Source organism: Mesoplodon densirostris, chromosome 4, assembly GCF_025265405.1.
Source record: "Mesoplodon densirostris isolate mMesDen1 chromosome 4, mMesDen1 primary haplotype, whole genome shotgun sequence".
NCBI classification, from domain to species: Eukaryota; Metazoa; Chordata; class Mammalia; order Artiodactyla; family Ziphiidae; genus Mesoplodon; species Mesoplodon densirostris.
This window is the reverse complement of record NC_082664.1, coordinates 131347472-131370919: the sequence shown is the minus strand read 5'-3', so window position 1 is coordinate 131370919 and position 23448 is coordinate 131347472. Positions and strand designations below refer to the sequence as shown.

The 23448-nt window shown below is 34.7% G+C and overlaps 1 protein-coding gene across 2 annotated transcripts in view; it reads right to left on the bottom strand.

The window, feature by feature from the left end:
- Window positions 1–23448, bottom strand: part of VPS13C (vacuolar protein sorting 13 homolog C) — a 183144-nt gene that overhangs the window by 84484 nt on the left and 75212 nt on the right. Inside the window, exons 21-35 of one of the 2 annotated variants that reach the window (XM_060097248.1) lie at window positions 23184–23307; window positions 21453–21570; window positions 18658–18787; window positions 17786–17873; window positions 16765–16904; window positions 13226–13379; window positions 11511–11590; window positions 9864–9923; window positions 7319–7481; window positions 6223–6339; window positions 5241–5344; window positions 4874–5041; window positions 4067–4371; window positions 1951–2098; window positions 746–854 (exon numbers count right to left, since the gene is read on the bottom strand). In XM_060097248.1, the coding sequence (XP_059953231.1) occupies window positions 746–854; window positions 1951–2098; window positions 4067–4371; window positions 4874–5041; window positions 5241–5344; window positions 6223–6339; window positions 7319–7481; window positions 9864–9923; window positions 11511–11590; window positions 13226–13379; window positions 16765–16904; window positions 17786–17873; window positions 18658–18787; window positions 21453–21570; window positions 23184–23307 (2008 nt within the window). The remainder of the gene's footprint in view (window positions 1–745; window positions 855–1950; window positions 2099–4066; window positions 4372–4873; window positions 5042–5240; window positions 5345–6222; window positions 6340–7318; window positions 7482–9863; window positions 9924–11510; window positions 11591–13225; window positions 13380–16764; window positions 16905–17785; window positions 17874–18657; window positions 18788–21452; window positions 21571–23183; window positions 23308–23448) is intronic. The other variant, XM_060097249.1, reaches the window with a different exon arrangement.

The following is a 23448-nucleotide window of genomic DNA, read 5'->3' as shown; positions in this document are numbered from 1 at the left end:
ACCAAGCAGCCATTAGAAAGAATGAGTCGGATCTATACACAGCATATATATAGATATGGAATGAACACCAAGATACACTGTGTATGTGTATATGTGTACATATAAAACAGCTTAAAAAATAAGTCTGGTAGTTACTTTGCCTTTAAGGGCCACTGTATCTAATAATTTAAATACTATTTGCATTTTTACTGCTGCACAATTTTTTCAGTATCTTTGTTCAGTGGTAATTTATCAACCACTTCACTTTGTACAGCTAAAAATCAGATCAAGGGACTTCCCTGGCAGTCCAGTGGTTAGGAGTCCACACTTCCACTGCAGGGGGCATGGGTTCGATCCCTGGTCAAGGAACTAAGATCCTGCATGCCTCACAGTATAGCAAAAGAATTTTTTTTTAATTTTTAAAAAAATTAAAAAATAAAAGTCAGAGCAAGTATGCTACATAGCCTAGTGCCAACTTAAAATGTTTTTTTCTCTATACATGCAAGTTCAAAAATTTTTCCAGGAATTCACCATTGATCTGAAACCCTTCTTTATGGCCTCCTCCTAACTCATGCAACTTAGAAATAACTGACTTTACTCAACTTAAAAGCAAACTATGGTCTTATTCAATAGCATCTTATTTGTTTTCTTGGTAATACAAATCACAATTTGTAAATATATGTTTGTTTACTTCATTTTTATTGTTTGTCTCCCCTACAAAATTGTAAAAAAACATTTATTATACCACCTACTGTCAACCTCTTACCTGTCTCTTGCACTCTTGGTTTCACTTTATTCAAGTCTTCAGTAGCCTCACCAAGATTTTCTGCTAGTATTCTAAATAAAAGATTAAGATCTTCTTGATTTAGATTAACCTGTGAAATATGATGTTCCAAGAAAAGAAAAAGATATTTCATTTTAAAATGAAACAATTTTAATATGGAAAACAAATCCTTAGTAACAAAACACTAAGGACAGGATACTCTTAACATTGACTAAAAAATTATATAATCACTGTACACTCAAGTATTTCACTACTTATTTCATGTTAAAAATTTTATTTTCAAATATAAGACAGTGTTTGGAGAAAAACAATGTGATTTACAAGTCAATATTAGTTTCATCTACTTAACCAATATGATGACCCTTAGTGAAAGTTAATAATTATTAAAGAAATCAGATCACTTTTTTAAATAAGTGACTTTCAGAACACACACAAATTCTACTTTTTAAACAATAACAATTTCAATGTAATAAAAAGGCCACCTTCAATATGAAAAATAGGCATTTCACTCAATGCTATAATTATCTGAGGGGTACTCAGATATCCCTAAAATAAAAGGGTATGTATATAATATATAGAATGAGCTATAATTATAATACACTAATAAATAATTTACAAACAGATCTCTGCTAACGTGTACACATAGCAAATTTAAAAGCTAAGTAACATTTAACTGAAGATTAAATTCTACTAAAATTAATAAAGATCCTGTTGGACAATATCACACTGAAATTTTCCTTACAACAATCAGTAAAAATTCCACATTTCATTTAGATTTATAATGAGAAAGTCTTCAGAGTCTGAACTTTCAATAAGAAATTTTTTTTCTGGGACTTCCCTGGTGGCGCAGTGGTTAAGAATCCGCATGCCAATGCAGGGGACACGGGTTCGAGCCCTGGTCCGGGAAGATCCCACATGCCGCGGAGCAACTAAGCCCGTGCGCCACAACTACTGAGCCTGTGCTCTAGAGCCTGTGAGCCACAACTACTGAGCACGTGTGCCACAATTACTGAAGCCCGCGGGCCTAGAGCCCATGCTCCACTACAAGAGAAGCCACCACAATGAGAAGCCCACGTGCCGCAACTAGAGAATGCCCGCACGCAGCAATGAAGACCCAGTGCAGCCAAAACTAAATAAAATTTAAAAATAATTTAAAAGAAAAAAGTTTTTTTCACTCATATACTCACATTCATTGACTCAAGATGACCTTTAATTTCCACAACAGGCACCTTGTGGTACCAAGATGCAGCTAGATTCCGATTTACAGAAAACTCCAAATTAATTGGATGCAACAGCTGAATATCAGGATGGGAGATGCCTGGCTGGATCACTGTCCTAATGAAAAATATAATTGATATATATGCATAAACATAGGGGTAAATGTAACATATCATTAAAAAAACACGAAGCCCAAAGTTGCTGCTCTAAACATTGATTTGAAACAAAACTGTTTTAGTGTTTTCTAAACTTGGTCTATAATTAATTTAATCTACAATATACTAGCATGGACAGATTAAAACACAGCTGTCCCTTGAACAACACGGGAGACTAGGGTGACGACCCCTCCATGCAATCAGGTAACATAGTTTGCCCTTCATATTTCGGTTCCTCTGTATATGTGGTTCCTCCATAACCACAGTTCTAAACAAGCACAGGTTGTATAATACTGTGTTATTTACCACTAGAAAAAAATATCTGCGTATAAGCAGACCCATGCAGTTCAAACCCGTGCTGTTCAAGGGTCAACTGTATATGATATACAATTAAATGCCTTTGAGAAAACTTTTTTCTTTAAACAGAAGATAGATGACAACCTGAGTAAATTTTTAAAAGAAACTGATATTTTTGAAGCTATGGGGGAAATCATCAATACAGTTGTTCAAGGACTGATATGTGTGCTGGTACAGAGATTAGAGAAAAAAATGGCAAGATGAAAAGTAAGCTATTTCTAAGTTTATAAAGCTCTTCAGCCAGGATTCTTTTCTGGACTTGTTTTATAATCATTCCTTTTGTATTTAAGATAATTAAATCTCCTTGGACGCGGTAGAAAATGATTTTAAAATGAACATACACACTTTCAAATGTCCTCTGGTGTGAGCCCTAGAGATACATCATTACTTACACAGCATTCCTGCCAAAAATGTATAAGCTCAATTAAATCATGAGAAATCACTCAGACAAAACTAAACTGAGAGTCATTCTATGCAACAACTAGACTGAACTCTTCAAAACTGTCATCATCATGGAAAACAAAGAAAGGCTGAAGAACTATCCCAGAATAAATGTCTATCAGTACAGAAATCTCCCTCACTAATATAGGATACAATTAAATGCCACGTTATCCTGGATTGAGGGGAAAATTCTTGGAATAACTGGTAAAATCTGAATATTGAATGCATATTAGATAATAGATTATATCCATGTTAAATTTCCAGAATTTGATAATTGTGGTTATTATGTAAGAGGATTAATGTCCTTGTTCTTAGGGGACACATGCTAAAGCACTTTGGGGCAAAGGGTTAAGATATCTATTCTCAAATGGTTTAGCAATAAATGTTTTAATTTCCAATTATAAAATAAATCTTGGGGATGTAACATATAGGATGGTGACTATAGTTAATAACACTGTACTGTATATTTGAAAGTTGCTAAGAGCATATATCTTAAAAGTTCTCATAACAAGAAAAAAATTTTCTGTAAATATGTGTGGTGATGGATGTTAACTAGACTTACTATGGTGACCATTTAGCAATACACACGACTATCAAATCATTATGTAGTATACCTGAAACTAATATGTCAGTCACACCTGAATAAAAATAAAATTTTAAATTTTTAAATATTTTAAATGATAATACGTATATACAGAGTTAAAGCAAATATAAATAATTGGTGAATCTATTTGAAAAATTATAGGTACTATTTTTGCAATTTGTCTGTAGGCTTGAGATTTTTCAAAATAAAAAGTTGATTAAAAAACAGTTCTGGGGCTTCCCTGGTGGTGCAGTGGTTGAGAGTCCGCCTGCCGATGCAGGGGACACGGGTTCATGCCCCAGTCTGGGAGGATCCCACGTGCCGCAGAGCGGCTGGGCCCGTGAGCCATGGCCACTGAGCCTGTGCATCCGGAGCCTGTGCTCCGCAATGAGAGAGGCTACAACAGTGAGAGGCCCACGTACTGCAAAAAAAAAAAAACAGTTCTATGCAACAGAAGTATGTTGAGCATGAATTTCAATAGTCATAAAATTTCATAGACAATATTAAATAATACTTAAATATCAATACATAATTACTTAAAGAGTATACCTAGAAAGCTTAAGCTTTGTTAGCTGCACATCCATTCTATCAATTACTGGAGGGTCTGAGTAGTCTTCACCAGATACCAGACTGAACTGATTCTGAACTCTGATTAACCCAAGATCTACCACTACTGCACTGGTGGAAATGGAAGACTGTGGGATGACTATAACTGGTGCTTTTAAATCAATATTGATAGAAACACGAAAGCTCCTCTGGGCAAAATCTTTCACACTTGTGGCAGCCTTTTCTGCAGCCTGAGCAGTGGCAGCACTCAGAGCCTCTTTGGCTGTCTGGAAATTGTTCAGGAAGTTCTGTGGACACAAAATAAAAGGAGCAATTCAAAAAGGAGGACAAGCACATCATTTCTAACACCATCTTCTTTTTATTTATGAGCCAATTTTTTTCCAATAAATAACTTTCAATTTAGTCCTATCTTTCTAGTTAGGAAAGAATTACTGATTATCCATCCATATTTATGAGCTACCTGACAAGAGCTAATTATAATTAGACTTATATGGCTGAGGAACAGAGAAGAAAACAGTTTTAATAGTTTTTGCACTTGAGAATTTGGATTCATTATATTCCAGCAAAAATAATTCCAGTTCTAGACAATGCTAGACAAAAATCATTATATGATTCAGATTTCAACTGTTAAAGAGAGGTTTTGACCTCTACATTAATCCATAAAATACCATCAATAATCAAATCAATGCACAACCTAACATTCAAAGTTTTAAGACTTGCAATCATAATTATCAGACTTATTTTAAGTATTTCTAAGTCAAAAAATCTATATATAAATAGTGATTTTACCAGAAGTGACATGAGGAATTTATGGAGGTAGACAATCTGAATACAGCCAACGTTCAGTGACACCACACCATCCACTTTGGACATGTCAGTATAGGAATCCCCCTCAGTAGCATCTGGATACAAATCCAAGTTAAAATGAAAGACTTCATTTCCCATTATTGACACAGCCTGAAAAGCAGAGATTTGAATGCACTCCATCCAATGGACAATGACAAAATAAAATCCCAATTTAAAAGGGTTTATAATCATTACAGAAATATTTTTCTATCAAAATATATTTCATTAGTATTTTAAAAAATAAAATATATTTAAAAATAAAATCTCACGTTCAATCATCAAAAAATATTAATGATTTACTATCACCTACTTTTTTATGAACTGTCTTAGGATCAACATCTGTGACAATAATATTTTCCAATCTGGCAAATAGTGACTGTTTTCTTGACTGAAGAGAAAGGGAAGAATCAAGTCCTGTAAAAAAAATTATATTATTATAATTTCTATAGATACCATAATAAGATCTGAAGATTTTTCTTCCATTGCATAACTTTATTCTGTAGGTGATATTTTTTATAAATTTAGCAATGTTTGAACTCACAATTGATAAATAAGTGCAATATTAGATATTTTTAGTTTTATGAACAATGAAACCTATAAACTCATTAAAAAATAATTATCTGAATTTTCAACCTTGTGAAAAAACTACATCTAGTGCAAATAGATTATCTTAGGATTTTAGTAAATTCTTTACACCTTATATCCAGTCATTTACATAGAGACTATAAGAGTTTCATGAATCAAATTCAGACTAGTAGATGCACTGCCAGTTTAGAAAGAACAAAGAAAAAACCTAGCTTTCTGGGTTTTACGTTCTTCAAGAATTGTATTAAACATATTCTTTACCTTTACCAGATCACAATGAGCTGGTAAAGATAGAGTCAGAGAAAAAAGCTACATTCATTTTAGCAGATTTTGCCTAAAAGAACATAATGGGCTCATAGGATTTGTTCTTCATGATAAGGTTGCTTTGCATTTGTACCAAGATAAAGTGTATTCACAGACCTTAAACTGAATTCTGGGTTGACACTTAGCTCCTCAACAGCATCTCTACATTGACATTAGTATTCCTTTCACCTCTGAGACAACTCTCAAAAGGGTCCAAAACACCAGTATGTGTGGTTCAACTCTCAAAGAGTTAAGAAAACATGCAATCCAATTATGTCATAAAATAAAATAATCCAGTTTTCACAGCTCAGAGCCTTCCATTTTATATATACTTTAGCATTGCAAAAAACAAAAACAAAAAAACTTATCTTTTAAACAATTTTTAATATCATGAGAACTTTTACCTTGAATCTTGATTTCAGCAATATTGTTCTTCTCATCACAAACAATAACACAGAACGCATTCAACTTGGCAAACAGCCTGAAGTGAATAATGTCACTCTCCTTAGAGGATACAATCACTGCATATAAACAAAGCAATTCTATCACAGTGGATTCTAGTAGTATACACTCTATTAAGGTTTCTTCCCTATATCAAGTGAACCATGGTTCTGCTTAAAATAATTTTAAAAGTCTCAAATTCTTAAGTATTTCAAATACTTTTTTTTGCTTTATATATTCTTTATATATAGTTTGCATTTTTAATAGTGAGATGTACTACTTTGATAATGTAAAAGCAAAAAAAACTTAAAATACATAAAGATAATGACATTGAAACTCAAGGAAGTTACTGAATATTAAATAACATGCCTATGGTCCCATAGTTTAAGTAGCAGAGTCAGGATTTGAACTGAGTTCTTTCTGATCCAAAAGTTGGGCTCTTATCCAATTCGATGCTATCCCTGCACCCTGGCCCTCATGTCTCTGGGTCTTGATTTCCTTATCTGTAAAATGTTAGGGAAGATTAACCCTCTATGGAGTCCTTTCAGGAGCCACTGAGAGGAGGAAGAGCTCAGAATAAATACAGGTCTTCTTCCCCTAATACCCATATAAAGGCATCCCCCATCACCACCAGAATAAGAACAAAAACTTTTTTTTTTTTTTTTGCGGTACGCGGGCCTCTCACTGCTATGGCCTCACCCGTTGCGGAGCACAGGCTCCGGACGCACAGGCTCAGCGGCCATGGCTCACGGGCCCAGCAGCTCCGCGGCACGTGGGATCCTCCCAGACTGGGGCATGAACCCGCGTCCCCTGCATCGGCAGGCGGACTCTCAACCACTGCGCCACCAGGGAAGCCCAAAAAACATTTTTTTTTAAACAACAGTATTAATTACATTTATCTTACATATCAGGCACCCACGTATGACTCAGTTTGAAGGAAAGAACAAAGGTAGGCAAAATGGCATGTACATGACTAACCAGATGGTCTCTAAGATTCCCCATTTAGCTCTACAATTCTAAAACCCTTACTAACAAGAAACAAAACAGTGTTTTTCATACTTTTCTGCAGAGCTGAAGTTTTTTGTTTCTTTTCAGTAGAAACTTGTACTTCCTTGGTATCACCCATGTTTTGGCCATCTGATGGAATAATGGTTGTCAGGTAATTAAGAGAAGAGAGAAGAGCTTGTGTATGCAGCAACAGGTTTAAAGATGAAAAAGCCACCTAGAAATATTTTAAAAAGAAAATTAGTTCCCAGGCCAATTATACCAGTAGTCTGCATGATGTATGCAAAAGGCTCCTAACGGGGCTTGCATCACTGCCGTACACCACTTAAAAGGAAGAGAGAAGAGACGAAGACTCACAACTCACAGTCCTTAAACAGGGAATATATGGAGAGTAAATTATACTTACACATTTTGGGGGTTCATTTGAGTATCAAGGTAACCTAATTACTCCATTTCCCAATCCTAATTACCATAGAGCCTACAACCTGCCTGTCATGGCCATTCCAATATTCAATATATATATCACTTTCTTGAATCTTCAATGACTATTATTATGATTATATAAAACATATAAGTTAGAACATGAAACTCCAGAATCACCATGTATTACCACTGTGTTAAGAAATGATTTCAGACTCTGCACGTGGCTCTGCAAATGGACGTTGAAGCTACAGTGTCAGCAGAAGCCAGTTCGCACTAGGAACTCTGGTGTGAAGGGCTGGGTGTGAGGCCTCTGCACGCAGCACTCTATGAGCAAGTGCATCTACACTAAGCACAAAGGACAAAGAAAAAGCTTGCGGGATCTTGGTTCCCAGGCTGGAGGTCAGGCCTGAGATCCTGTGGTGGGAGCTCCGAGTCCAAACCGCTGGACTAACAGAGAACCTCAGACCCCAGGGAATATCAGTCGGAGTGAGGCCTCCCAGAGGTCCTCATCTCAGCACTGAGACCCAGCTCTACCCAACTGCCTGCGAACTCCAGTGCTGGACGTCTCAGGCCAAACAACCAGTAAGACAGGAATAGAGCACCACCCATCAAAAAAAAAAAAATGAAACGACAAAAAAATGTTACAGACGAAGGAGCAAGGTAAAAACCTACAAGACCAAATAAATGAAGATGAAATAGGCAACCTACCTGAGAAAGAATTCAGAGTAATGATAGTAAAGATGACCCAAAATCTCGGAAACAGAATGGAGAAAATACAAGAAACATTTAACAAGGATCTAGAAGAACTAAAGAGCAAACAAACAATGATGAACAACACAATTACTGAAATTAAAAATACTCTAGAAGGAATCAATAAAAGAATAACTGAGGCAGAAGAACAGATAAGTGAGCTGGAAGATAGAATGGTGGAAATAACTGCCAGGGAGCAGAATAAAGAAAAAAGAATGAAAAGAATTGAGGACAGTCTCAGAGACCTCCGGGACAACATTAAACGCACCAACATTCGAATTATAGGGGTCTCAGAAAAAGAAGAGATAAAGGAAGGGTCTAAGAAAATATTTGAAGAGATTGTAGTCGAAAACTTCCTTAACATGGGAGAGGAATTAGTCAGTCAAGTCCAGGAAGCATATTGAGTACCATACAGGATATACCCAAAGAGAAACACGCTGAGACACATATTAATCCAACTATCAAAAATTAAATACAAAGAAAAAATATTAAAAGCAGCAAGGGAAAAGCAACAAATAACATACAAGGGAATCCCCATAAGGTATGGGGATATGGGGATATATGTATGCATACAGCTGATTCCCTTTGTTATACAGCAGAAACTAACAACACTGTAAAGCAATTATACTCTAATAAAGATGTTAAAAAAAAAGATTTCAAATGTGACATTCATGAGATTTAAATATAAAATATGCAATTAAGAGTGAGTTCTCAGTCACTAAATAATCTTCTAAAACCACAATTATGGTCCTATCATTTAAAAAAAAAGAATATATAGCTTATAGAAGAAAATATTATATTTTTAAAAACAGTAACTCCAGAAACCTAAAATAGCAACACAAATTGCTTTAAAGAATACATGATTTTCTAATAGCAAATTGAAATTTTAAAAAAATCACTTTTTATACAAAAGGACTTCTTTTCATTGCTTCAAGACACTAAGTGGATATAAAAATTATTAAAAGGAAGATTCAATATTCAACAGATTTTCCCATCTCTCAAGAGTATAATCTGAAACTCATTTCTCTCATTTTCTTTTTACTGTATCCTAAAATTACATTTTGCCACTTCTTCCTCTACTTGAGTACCTTAGTATAGCTCCAGAAGTACTCAACATCTCTCCTTGTATTTCACATACTTTCTGAGCCCTGCATTAAAAGACAGTATCTAGTTTGGTTTGTTCAGAATCCTGTTGGTTCTTTGTAAATCAAAGTTCCCTCATCTACAGCATTCCCTCCTTCAGAAATAATTAGGATGTGATACAATGAGTTAAATAACAGTATTATTATCCTGAATCATAAACACAGAGCATGGTAGACATTTATGAGGCTAATTTATAACTTTTAATGGTTCCTCAAAGGATACTGAAGACTTCCAGAGTAGGTTATTTTCAAACAGGATCTATTCTTTTAACAGAATTTCTTACCTTAAGTGTTTGTTCAGTTTTTTCAAAACTAGTTTGAAAACTGGGTCCATTCTTATCAGCCTAAAAAAAAAAAAGAAAAAACCAGTTCTAAAGAAAGAATTAAGACCAAAGTAAATGAATCATTTACTTATAATCTTTACTTTATTTATATTCAGTTATAATTATTTTTAAATACATTATATATTTAATTTTATTATCATTATTATAAAGTTACATCCAAATCCATTTATTTATCATAAGAGTAAAAACTTGTCCTCCTCTTCAAACAGAGGAGAGCATGGCATCATTCATTTTTGGGAAACTGCAGCTAGGGATCAGAATGATAAACTCTGAGGGTTAGAAGGTTTAAAGGTAGTCTAGCCCATCTATCACCTAATGTTTAAATACCTTTAGAAAGTCTTCAGCAAGTCTATTTTAGGATATCTCCAGTGAAAGAAACCTAATTTTCTTAGAAATCCAAACTTTAGAGAAGTCTGATTTAATGAGGTCTTCACACTGAATCAAAAATCTGTCTCCTGGGATTTCCCTGGTGGTCCAGTGGGTAAGACTCCGGGCTCCCAATGCAGGGGGCCCGGGTTCAATGCCTGGTTGGGGAACTAGATCCCACATGCATGCCGTAACTAAAGATCCCACATGCCGAAATGAGTGAAGATCCTGCGTGCCACAACTAAGACCCGGTGCAGCCAAAAAAATAAAATAAATAAATAATCAATCAATAAATAAATACATATTTTTTAAAATCTATCTCCTATCATAATAACCAATTGGTTCAAGTTATGTCCCTTGGGAACATACACAGTAAATTCAAAGTTTTACCTGCTGTAAGAAGCCTTCTGGCTAGATCAATATCCCTGCCTCCCTGCTCCCATAATGCTTTGTGTTCCTCCTTATTAAAGAATCAAACACATTATATATTTTTTTGAATTTTGTTTTTTATACAGCAGGTTCTTATTACTTATCCATTTTATACACATCAGTGTATACATGCCAATCACAATCTCCCAATTCATCACACCACCACCACCCCCGCCACTTTCCCCCCTTGGCGTCCATAAAACACATTATATTTTAATTGTTGTTTACCTATCTCCCTACTGGTTTATAAATTCCTTGAGAACAGAGAATATTTTTCATCTCTGTATCCTAACACAACCTGACACAAAAGACGTTCAACAGTTATTGAATAATTAAATAAATCAGCTAATCTTGAATGAAGCTGAATACCATCAGTTCATATAACATTCTTCAACATTCTTCATATAATATATTTTTGAGTCCTTCCGAATCCTAGCAATTCTCTTCTGAACCAGATTCAATTTGACTTTATCCCTTTTGATGTAGGATACTTAGCCAAATACCACCTACACATACAATGAATGTAGGTAGGTGAATGTGCCCCAGAAGACAGTAGTAGGACCTACTTCACCCCAGGCTTCCATCTTTGTGGACAAGAAGTGTGACTTTGTAAAATCCTAGTCCTTACTTGAGTGAAAGAGAAAGGTGTGCAAATGGAAAGAGAAACAGTAGATATCCCTATGATTCAAACCTATGATACACAAGAGCCTTTAATAACCTACTGTCATCTTTTTCCTTCCAGAGGATAGTTTAGAGTATACAATAAATATATAAACATTCTATGACCCTTACCTTAATGTACTCCACTTTTAAGAGATCTAATCCAGGTTTGTCAGAAGAGCTAATCAAGTGAAGGGGCTTCTTTTTGGACCCTAGATTAAAGAAAAAGAAAAAAAAGTGCTTCAAATAAATTGCTCTTTTTTACATTTGGAATTTTCAACATGTCCTTTTCTTCTTAAAAAATTTTATTAATTAAGCTTTAAAAGACTATCTGCACATATTTTCATGGTTATTAAGGTCATCACTGGTAAAGAAATAAGCCAATCCAAATCCTTACCTTACCTCTGACATCCAACTTACTTAAAAACATGCATACTGTATTTATTTTCTTTGATCTTACATCTGCGTTCAAAAGTAATCAAAACTTCTCTAGATATTTTTAAGACCATATGTGCATTCGTAAGGCAGTAGAAGACTATGGGTGTTAAGAATCAGGAAATATGAATTCTAATTCATCTCTACCTTTACCAAAAGCTATTTAACTTCAGTTTTCTCAACTACATAACAATGAGGTTGAACTAGAAAAACATGTAGTATTCTGTTGAGCTCTAAAATTTCATTCATATTAAAGAAATTTAAATAATTTTCCTTTGTTTAGACTAAGAGAAGGCTTACACAAAAGAGGAAATAGTTTTTTGGGAGGAGAATTGTTAAATTTCTTTAAATTTAAAAACAACAGGTACCACCAGATGTCCTCTATATCCTCATGTACATGTCCCAAGGAACTACCTCCAGAAGCCATGGAGGGAGAAGTGATTTATCCACTCTTTTACCCATCTTGTATTATTTGCAGTTTTATAACTCCTGTTTCTGAGATATCTCAGAATTTTCCACTGAAATAACCTTCTCTAAAGGAAAAAATAGCATAGAAAATTTATTATTTGTATTTTTCCCCTTAAGACAGTAATGTAAACTCCATCTCTCCACAGTACTTACAGGAGCTTACTAACACAAAGCATTTTTCTTCTAAGCTAAGGTTAATTTTAGTTAGAGCTATTTAAAAAATAACCAAAAAATAGGTCTTTATATTTGACTAAAATACTAGGCAAATATTAGGTAACCTTAATTACTGTAGATTCACCCATTCCTTCATTCCTCATCCAATGAGTATACAAGATGTACACTGAAATGCATAAACCATAAAAGCTTCTGAAAGAATTAATTTTATGTCCCACCATTTCCATTTTCATAACCTGATGCTGCTTCTGATATATGAACACTATTGAATCAAAAGAACAAGAACTTCAATATTATAAGACCAGAGATAAATTCTAGGTTTTGCTATTCATAAGATGCATGATCTTGAGTACCTCACTTAATCTCTTTTTATTTAACCTTCCTTTGTTTGTAAAATGGGAATAATACTCCCTATATAAAGGGGATTTATATGGACTCTCTGAGTAGATCATAGTAGTTAAGAATACAGACCCTAGGGCCAGATTTCTAGGGTTTTAATCATGGTTCAGCCACTAACTAACTAGCAGTGTGACCTTGGGTAAATTATGTAACCAATTTATGACTTTGTTTCCTCTTGTGTAAACTGGAGATAATAGCATTGCCTATCTTATAGCATTGTTACAAGGATTAAATGAGTTATTATATATAAAATGCTTAGAACACTGCTATTATTTATTATAATTATTACTATATAAATGAATGTGTTTCAGATACTCAAAAGTGATACTAAATCTGTTACTGTCTATTATTTCTAATTTTATGGCTATTACCTTGAATTTCATGGTAATCCAAGCTGATTTTCTTTAAGTAAGTTACTGCAGTTAAATCAAATGTTCTCATTGTAGCCTCTGTTCCTAACTGAGTAACATTAAACACTAGAATTGTATCCTCTTCCTTCTGTTGTTTGGTAAATTCCAAAATCACCTAAAACAATCAGGACAGCCAATGAAAGGCAGATAAGTACTTTGAATCATACTTAAAAATACAAAATCCTTCTTCATATATACAGTCATGACCATAGTAGAAATTTTGCTCATACTCTTCTATTACCATCAAGTTACTTACCATGATTGGAAGTTATCATCTTAAATTCTATTATTGAAAATATGACTACATCTATCTAAAAATCATGATGAAATTTTATATCTTTATTGATTTACTTTTTTAATTTAGTAAAAATAGGCATGTATGAATTCTTCCTGAATATGGTTTTTTAAAACCTTTATCTCAAAACTAAAAGTCACATCTGGTGATATAAGAATCATCTCCATTAATGTCAAAAAGTACAACAATGACATTTACTATTATACTACTATTCAAATTTACTGTAGAAATGATAGCCAGTATATTTAGCCAATGAAAAATAAAACATATATGTTGCCATTTTTAAAACATGCAAGTTCTTTGATGGAGGTCAAGAGATGGAGGTCTTTGCCCAACCCCCACAGAATTTGGGCAGGGTTGTGACTGCTTCAATCAACAGAGTACAGGGCTTCCCTGATGGCGCAGTGGTTGAGATTCCGCCTGCCGATGCAGGGAACACAGGTTCGTGTCCCGGTCCAGGAAGATCCCACATGCCACATGCCGCGGAGTGGCTGGGCCCGTGAGCCATGGCCGCTGAGCCTGTGCGTCCGGAGCCTGTGCTCCGCAACAAGAGAGGCCACAGCAGTGAGAGGCCCTCATACCACAAAAAAAGGCCATGAAACTTCCACCTGGGATTTCTCATTCTGGGGGAAGCTAGTTGCCATGTAAAAAGTTCAACTACCCTGAAGCTGCCATGGTCAGGAGGCTGTGAGTTGGTACTGTGGTCAACAGTCCTAGCCAAGGTCCCAGCCAACATCCAGTATCAACTGCCAGCCTCATGAGTGAGCCATGAGGCCCACTGAGAGTTCAGGTCACTGCTACTCTAGTCAGATGTTACTGAAAGCATGTGAAAGACTACATGCAAAAATTACTAAGCTGGGCCCTTCCAGAATTCCTAACCCACAAAACTGTTAGCAAGATAAAATAGTTGTTTTGAACTATCACATTTTGGGAAAAGCTATAAGCCAGCCACAGTAACTGGAAAAATATAAATGCTGAAAAAAAAGCAAAAACTAATACTATTAGCAGTGATATAATCATATACCTAAGAAAAATCAGGAGTGTCAACTGAAAAATAGAAACAATAAAACAGTACAGTAAGATATTCAGTACTGAATTGATATACAAAAATAAATTTCAAATAAATCAATGATTTAAATGAAAGCATTCCAATCATAAAACAATAAATAAAATCATGGGTAAATATTTTTGTAATGGAGGATAATTTTCTAAACACACACTAAAACTAGAATATAAAGAAAAAATTAGATAGATTTCACCACGGAAATATTTAAAACTTCAGCATGGCAAAAAAAGGTCAAATTGGGAAAAATATTTCTAACAGCACTACTATTTTTTCTTAGATGATTTTGATTGTTTATGACTTTAGTTCATTCATTCAGTATTCAATAAAATATTTATTGAGCATCATCTTCCATGTATGAGGGTGTGCCAGCCACTAAGAACATCAAAATGACCAGGACAGACAAAGTCCTTGTCTTCAAGAAGCTTACATTCTAGGGAGGATGGGGAAAAGCAAATGTTGCTATTTTGTGTTGCGTGCTCAGGCCTTTCCAATAAGATCGCATTTCTAAAGGAAGTAAAGAAGCAAGTCATGCAAGAAAAGAGTTCTCCAGGCAAAGGAAACAGCAAGCACAAAGAATATGTTTTGGTATATACAAGAAAGAACAAAAGGCAAGTGTAAGCTCCATGAGGAGGAACTCTGCTTACTGCTGTAGCTCTAGTATCTAAAATAATGCCTGGTGCATGACGACACTTGATAAACATTTATGGAAGGAATAAATGAAATATGGCTGGAGCAAAATGAGCAAGGAAGAAGAGAACAGCAGATGAAGCCAAAGAAGTCACATGGTGTGACTTGTAGACCATGTAAGGCCTTGTAGGCCATGGGAAGAATTTAGCTCTTTACTGTGAGTGAGATGGGAAGCCTGTGTAGGGTTATGAGCAAAGCAATGGCATGAACTGACTTTCCCTTAAAACAATCACTCTAGGGACTTCCCTGGTGGTCCAGTGGTGAAGAGTCTGCCTTCCAATGCAAGGCACGCAGTTCGATCCCTGGTCGGGGAACTGAAATCCCACATGGCATGGGGCAACTAAGCCCACATGCCTCAACGAGAAAGAGAAAACCTGCACGCCTCAACTAGAGAGAAGCCTGCGTGCCACAACAAAAGATCCCACATACCACAACTAAGACCCAATGCAGGCAAAAAGATAAATACTTTTTTAAGAAAGGATTAAAAATAGTATCACTCTAGCTACTGTGTGGAGAACAGAGTACATGATGGAAGCAGAGAGACAGGAGGCTACTGCAATAGTCCAATCAAGATATGATGGTGATGTGGACAGTGCAATAGCTGTGGAAGGGAAGAGCAATCATTTGAATACATTTTGAAGGTAAAGTCAAGGGGTCTTCTGATATGTTAGATGGGAATATGAGAGAAGGAGAGAAGTCAAAGAAGTCTAAACATGGAGAACATATCTTTCTTTAAACAAATACCAATAATACTTAGATATAAAGCAGTCAATAAGAAATAACTCCTTTTTATACCTTTTGTGTTTTATTTCAAAGCAATGCATATTCACTTAAAAAAATTTTAATATATATAAGAGCAAACAGGCAGGAATGAAAAACTATAATCCCACCACACAGAGATGAAGACTGTCATTTATTAAAAAAAAGTGTGTGTGTGTGTATGTGTTTATTTTCTAAATGGAATCATAATATCCTTGGAATTGTAATAGCTTTTTTTTCCCAAAATAAAGATATGCGGTGACCATCTCTCGATGTCGATGTTTTCTTTTATTACTACCAGATTTTCAATGACTGTAAAAGCCATGTTGCAAATTTAGGTTGCTTACATTTTTCTAAATTATAAACATGACAATAAACTATATTATTTGGCTTAAAAGCTGAAAAATATTAAAGTAAATATGTCACAGAAATTTTCTACAGAAAAGAAAATCCTAACTAAGAGTCTTGAGCTTTTCCAGAATAGATCAGATATACCACAGATCACACTTACATCAGTTTTTACAAAATAGCATTTCATTTTCTTAGAAGTATGTGTGTGTGTTGGGGGGAGCAGTAGGGAAGACCGAGTACCACATTTTAAATATACTTAATGTTTGGGTCTAGCATGAGACAGTTTATAAGGACAGCAGTAACAAGAATATATTTGTTTATGGACAAAACAAATATATATACCTCTTTAACTTCAAACTTCAGTAGAAGATTAATGAGCTCCTCATTTGGGGCCTCAGCAACCTTTTTTATGTCTGACTCTTTCATACTTTTACCAGTCTGTGTGTCTCCATCCTCAGCATCAAAATACTCATCATCAGACTCTAAAAGAAGAAGACAATTGACTTGAGAGAATGTCCATCGAAAACTGCATAAAACACTCAAACTGAAATCTCTCAAATGTAAAATTCATTTATTAGACATAGCCTTCATATTCAGAATCAGAATATAGCTTCTTTCTAAGTCTCACAGAGTGACTCAACCTGGCATTGGGATAATCATATATAAAATCAGGGTTTCCCTGGTGGCGCAGTGGTTGAGAGTCCGCCTGCCGATGCAGGGGACACGGGTTCGTGCCCCGGTCCAGGAAAATCCCACATGCCGCGGAGTGGCTGGGCCCGTGAGCCATGGCCGCTGAGCCTGCGCGTCCAGAGCCTGTGCTCCGCAACGGGAGAGGCCACAACAGTGAGAGGCCCGCGTACCGCAAAAAAAAAAAAAAAAAAAAAAAAAAAAAATCAAACAGCCCTTCTATTTTCTTCTTCAACACTTCTGATTGTTTTTCACTTTAGTTTATTCATTCAATTATCAATAAAATATTTACTGGGTATCATCTATCACATATCCATCTGTACCAGCCACTAAGGACACCAGGGTGGCCAGGACAGACATTATCCTTTACCTCATAAAGTTTACATTCTAGTTCAAAATCAAAAAAGATCAGTTAGACCAGAGATAGAGTAAAGAATCAAGTAGAGATTGGGGGGAAAAAAGCAGCTTATTTAGAATCTTAAACACTGTCAATCACAAAAATACTTTTATTCAAACAAAGAAACTTGGCCTTAAATAAAAATAAATGACTCGAAGTCTCACTGTTGGTTAGGAGCACAACTGGAAATAAAGCCAGTAAATTACTATAACACTTTCACAATTCCTTTATTTTCTGAAAAGTTTATCTCTAGGTTTGGTTTAATAAAGAACATTTTACCTTCCTCACCTGATTCCACTCCATCTAGCAACAGTGGCGTACCAAGTAGGCCTTTTGTCCTAGCTGGTGTAATAGGAATTGAGGATACCTAGAAAATAATATAAAAAGTTTTCTAAACATACTAATTTAGCAGGATTAAATGTACATAAATGAGAGAAATACTGAAAAAGTAATAGAGGATAGAGAGATGGAAAGACACATACACGGCACACAAATATTCCAACAAAGAACGTTATGCAGTCAAGTAACTAATGGCTGGCTGGAGTTCACTTATTATTAAGACCACCACCTGCATTTACAAGGGCAGAGCCATGTAAAACTCTAGTAGGTAAGTCTACCTGTCATTGTGTGGCATTCAGTTGCTGTCTATTACAATATTAATTATACATCTTTTTGACAGGTTCCTCGAAAATGGTATCGACATTAGTTGGCTCTCAAATTTCATTTCAAAGTAAATGGAAGTCCAACATTCATGTGGTAAAGATCAATTCCAAGTAAAGTGATCTAGAACTTTTAAGTCTAACATATAATTGCAACATTTTAAAGAAGATTTCTATATTTAGCTTTATTTAAAACACATTTCCTAAATTTGAAAAACATTTTTCCTTTCCTTTATGTATCTTTCTTTCCGTTATTCCCTATAACAGACTTTCTACCACCACTCCAAAACAAAAATAGGCTACAGTCTTTATTTATTCAATGCCATATGCAGTTCTGTACAGAATCAACCACATTAAACCTCAAAAATGTACCAAATAAATGAAACTGGCCCTAAACAATACTGAAAAACAAAACAGCTAACAAAAAGATGGGAAAAAATCACCATATATACAAATATAAAGATAGTTAGCATTTTTATTATCTCCATTTACCTGTCTCTCTGGAGACTGTGCAGATGATTTCTGTGGCAAGGGTATACTGTTAATCAAATGTAGCATGTCTTTCATCTTCTGATCAGAAATTCTCACGTGCATCAGAGGAAGTCCTCCAGATACTTTAAATCTAAAAACATAATTAATTCAACTATAAGGGTTCAAGGTCCAGCTTCTCTATACTATGGAGGTGGGGAAGGGAATGGAGAAGAGACTACATTCTGGGGTCAAAGTTACTTTGGATATGTTTTAATCTAATTACATTAATGCCTCAACATTGTCAGGGAATGGGAAGCTCTATGTAAGCCAAGTTTTGTATCCTTCTTAAGCAGCCAAACCTTAAGTTAATTAATTTTTAGGAAGACATTTTCAAATACAAACTATCAATGTTTTAAAACCTAAAACACTACACAGAACATTTCCTGGTATCAAAGATTTCTCATTCTAAACATCAAAGAGTATCTACCCCATCATTCTCTATCCCCTCACCTCCCATTATTTCCTTTCATAGCATTTATCAGCATCTGACATAGCATACGTATACTTGTTTATTTTATGTCTCCTCTGGTTAAAATATAAGCTCCATGAGAAGGGTATCTGTTTTACTCACTGCTGAATCACTGTTGTGCTTTCATCAGGTGCTTACTTTTCAGCACGTGCTTTTCTGCTTCCCTATTACACCTAACTGCCTGGGTTTGCTTGTCCTAATAACTTTGTGGTAGCTATCTGCTGCTCATAAAGCTCTTTCAGGTTGTTTATCTTTGACTTCCTAACTAAGCTGTGAATATCTCAAGTTGACAGATGCCTAACTACTAAACGAAGAATGATTTTTCTGTATAATGCAACCACTAATGTTCAAAAGAGGCCAGTTAGCTGTTCCTACCTCAAAGGATTGAACTTTCTGTGAAAGTACTCTGTAAATTGAAAATCGCTGTAAAAATGTGAGATGCTTCTTTATTATTTCTGAAACATTGCATAAAACTAATATCATCCCAAATAGAGGGACTAGATAAACCCTCCCAACTAAAATAACTAAAAAAATGGACAAAATATGTGAAACAACTCTTTCAAAGACACTGGACATCAGTCAACAAAGGAAAGTTGAAAGATGGGAAACAAATGACTAAAGTCATACAAATACCCAGTCTACTGAATGAAGAGTTTCAAAATGTGTAGGGTACAGTTAAGCAGCATTTCAAGGGAAATTTAAAGCACTAAATGCCTGTATTAGAAAAGAAGAAAGGTCTCAATTGAATGGTCTCAGCTTCCATCTTAAGAAACTAGGAGAGTAAAACAAATGAAACCCAAAGTAAGCAAAACAAAAAAGCAATACTGTATGTGAGAGTGGAAATCAATGAAATAAAAAACAAATACAATAGAGAAAATATTTGAAACCAAAAGCTGATTCTTTCAGAAGATCAACAAAATTGATAAACCTCTAACCAGACTGATCAGAAAAAAAAGAGAAAAGGCACAAGTTACTAATATCAAGAGTGAGAGAAACAGCAACACTACAAATTCTCCAGGTATTAAAAAGGTAAGATGGAAATATTATAAACAATTTTAAAACAATAAACTCAACAACTAAGACATGAAAGACAAACTTTTTCATTGCAATGCAAGCTATCAAAGATCACTCAAAAAAACAGATAATCTGAACAGCCCTATATCTATTAAAGAAATTGAATTTAAGTTAAAGAAACTTAATTTGTAGTTAAAAACTCTCCCCCAAAAAATAAAACTCCAGGCCCAGGTGGCTTCACGGGTGAATTCTACCAAACATATAAGAGAAAAAAATACCAATTCTACACAACTTCCCTCTATGAAGCCTGATACACTGATGCCAAAACAAGAAAATAAAAGCACAGATCAATATCCCTCATAAACAGAAATGTAAGGTTTTAAAACCTCATAACAAAATTTTAGCAAGCCAAGTCCAACATTTTAAAAGAATAATACGTTACTACTAAAAGAGGTTTATCTAGTAATGCATGGTTGGTTTAACCTCCAACTGATAAAGAGTATCAAAGAACTAAAGATACACATACGAATAAATCTCAAATCAATTATACTGAATGAAAGAAGTAAAAAAAAAAAAAGAATTACAACTCTATGATTTTATTTATATAAAATTCTAGAAAACTCTAACAAACCTTTAGTGTCAGAAAGAAGACCAATGTTGCCTGGGGATTGAGGGGAGAGGAGTTAGCAGTAGGGATGTGAGGGAGAGAATACAACAGGACACAAGGACTTTTGAAGATGATGGATGTGTTCATTATATTGACTGTGGTGATGGTTTCATAGATAAATACTTATGTCAAAACTTATCAAAATGTACACTTTAAACAAACATAGCGTATTAAATGTCAACAATACTTCAACAAAGCTGTTTTTAAGAAGGCAGCAGATAATTTCAAAATTATCTACTTAAATTCAAAATTCAGTTTCTACTTTCCATTCCGTTAGATTATTCTCAAGATTTTATATGGTTCCATAATCAAAAGAGCCTATACTTTTTGAAGATTTTATATTTCAATATTGAACCTTGAATTCAATCCATTCAAAAACAGGGATAACCAACTTTCACAAAACGTAAAAGCCCAAGTACTTCTGAAATAAGAGAGGTGATATATAATTCAAATAAACATTTCCTTAAAAATGTATTTCTGCTGTAAGATAATCATTATTTTTTTCTATCCTTCAGAAATCTAGCTTTGCTTTCTTAAAATTCAGTAACTGATGTAGATATATTTCACCTTGTTGATTTTATAATATAAAGGAAACGCATACATTACCTAGCCATTCTAATGTCTTTTTCCACCATTGCCTTGGCCAACTCAACATGAATATCCATGGGTTGCAATATATGCATAGTTGATGGATGCTGAAATCGACACTTTTTCCAGTTTTCATCTTAAAAAAAATTTTTCAATTAAATGATTAGTTTTTATTTATTAATTAGTTTTAGATTATCAGATGTTCTATGGAAAAGTAACCTATTAGAAAATAATTAACAAATATATTCAATGATGACTTTTACTTCTTTCAACATACAAGCTAAATGACCTATATTTTTAACACAGATTGACAAAAGTCAAAGACTATGATATAAAAATAATTCTAAACATTTATTTGAAGAACGTTTTCTAATAACATCTTACATTTTAAAACAAACAGGGAAAAAAACCTAAGAATTTACTACCTTGATTCCAGAATTAGAGATCAAGGTTGGGGGGTTGCAGTGAAAAAAGGAAAAAACAGGGAAAAAAAGACAAGAAAAAAAGAGGTTTCTGGGGGTCCTAAATGCAATAATTCTAAAGCAAAAATGAGTTTTTTTTTTTTTTTTTTTTTTTTTTTTTGCAGTATGCGGGCCTCTCACTGTTGTGGCCTCCCCCGTTGCGGAGCACAGGCTCCGGACGCACAGGCTCCGGACGCGCAGGCTCAGCGGCCATGGCTCACGGGCCCAGCCACTCTGCGGCATATGGGATCCTCCCAGACCGGGGCACGAACCCGTATCCCCTGCATCGGCAGGCGGACTCTCAACCACTTGCGCCACCAGGGAGGCCCCAAAAATGAGTTTTATCAAGCAAGATTTTATGACAAAAAAGTGTAACAGTCACTTTTCTTCCAAATAAGAAGGTTCCAAAGACAGACTTCCAATGACTGAAAGTACTCTACATAGATCTTAACTGATGGCAATGAATGAACATCTTTTATTGCTTATAATTCAAACAATTATTATTAAGTACATACAAAAGAAAAGGCAGCTTTAATGGTCTGTATAGGTACTTCTCTTCAAGGAATTAATAGGCTCAATCTATAAAACTACGTAGAGCCTTATATATTTATATTTTAATAAATCTCATCACTCCCACTATAGTATACACTCTGCACACAGAAACTATGTTGTTTCCTCCAGTGACCTACCACAGAGTGATATACTCAAGGATATTTTGCAAATACTTATTATTGCTTCTAGAAACTAAAGAAATACAGAGAACCAACAATCTTTATTTAAGCAGTAGAAACCACCAAAGCTTTTGGAAAATAATTAAATTCACTACTTTTAGGGTTTAAAGGCTATATCCATACTTCTCAGGTATCTACAAAAGTAAAAAACATACTACTACTCACATTAAGACTAGGCTAATAGTAAAATATTTAAAAATAAAGGCAGCAAGGGAAAACAACATTGAGACATCCCAAACACACTGGGACAGAGGAACATGAGCCAACTGAAACTTCTATTCTGTATTCTGGGCAGCTTTATGTCACTTTAAAAAAAAACAGGCAGTGACTGGACTTAGATTCAAGTGGTACTAAGTACCCTAAGATGAACAGCCACATCTCTCTTTGTAATTGTAACAAAGATTTTCACTGATGGGCTCCTATTTGGTTCTCTTAAGTGATCAACAGTATATGTGATCAAAATGTTATCAGGGTTGATATACATGTAAACATGCATATCTATTTACCAACACTACTCAACATAATTTCAAGATCCTGAAAACTGAGCAACAGTTTACCTGCTCTTGCAAAGAGTAGTTGCACACTTTTTATTTCCACATCAAACTTGTCATATGCCTTATCCATTATTTCTTCCAGAGATGAATTACTAGTTTTCTGCAAACCTTGATCTTTACTGTTAAGCTGAAATGGAGAAAAACTTTCAATTTTTTTAACAGAAAAATCTTTATATCAACATACTTTAGTTGTGTTTTCTTAAAGCCTAAATAAAATTAAAACATTGCCTTTAGTGAATTCATATTTTGCTTAATTTTCTAATAATTA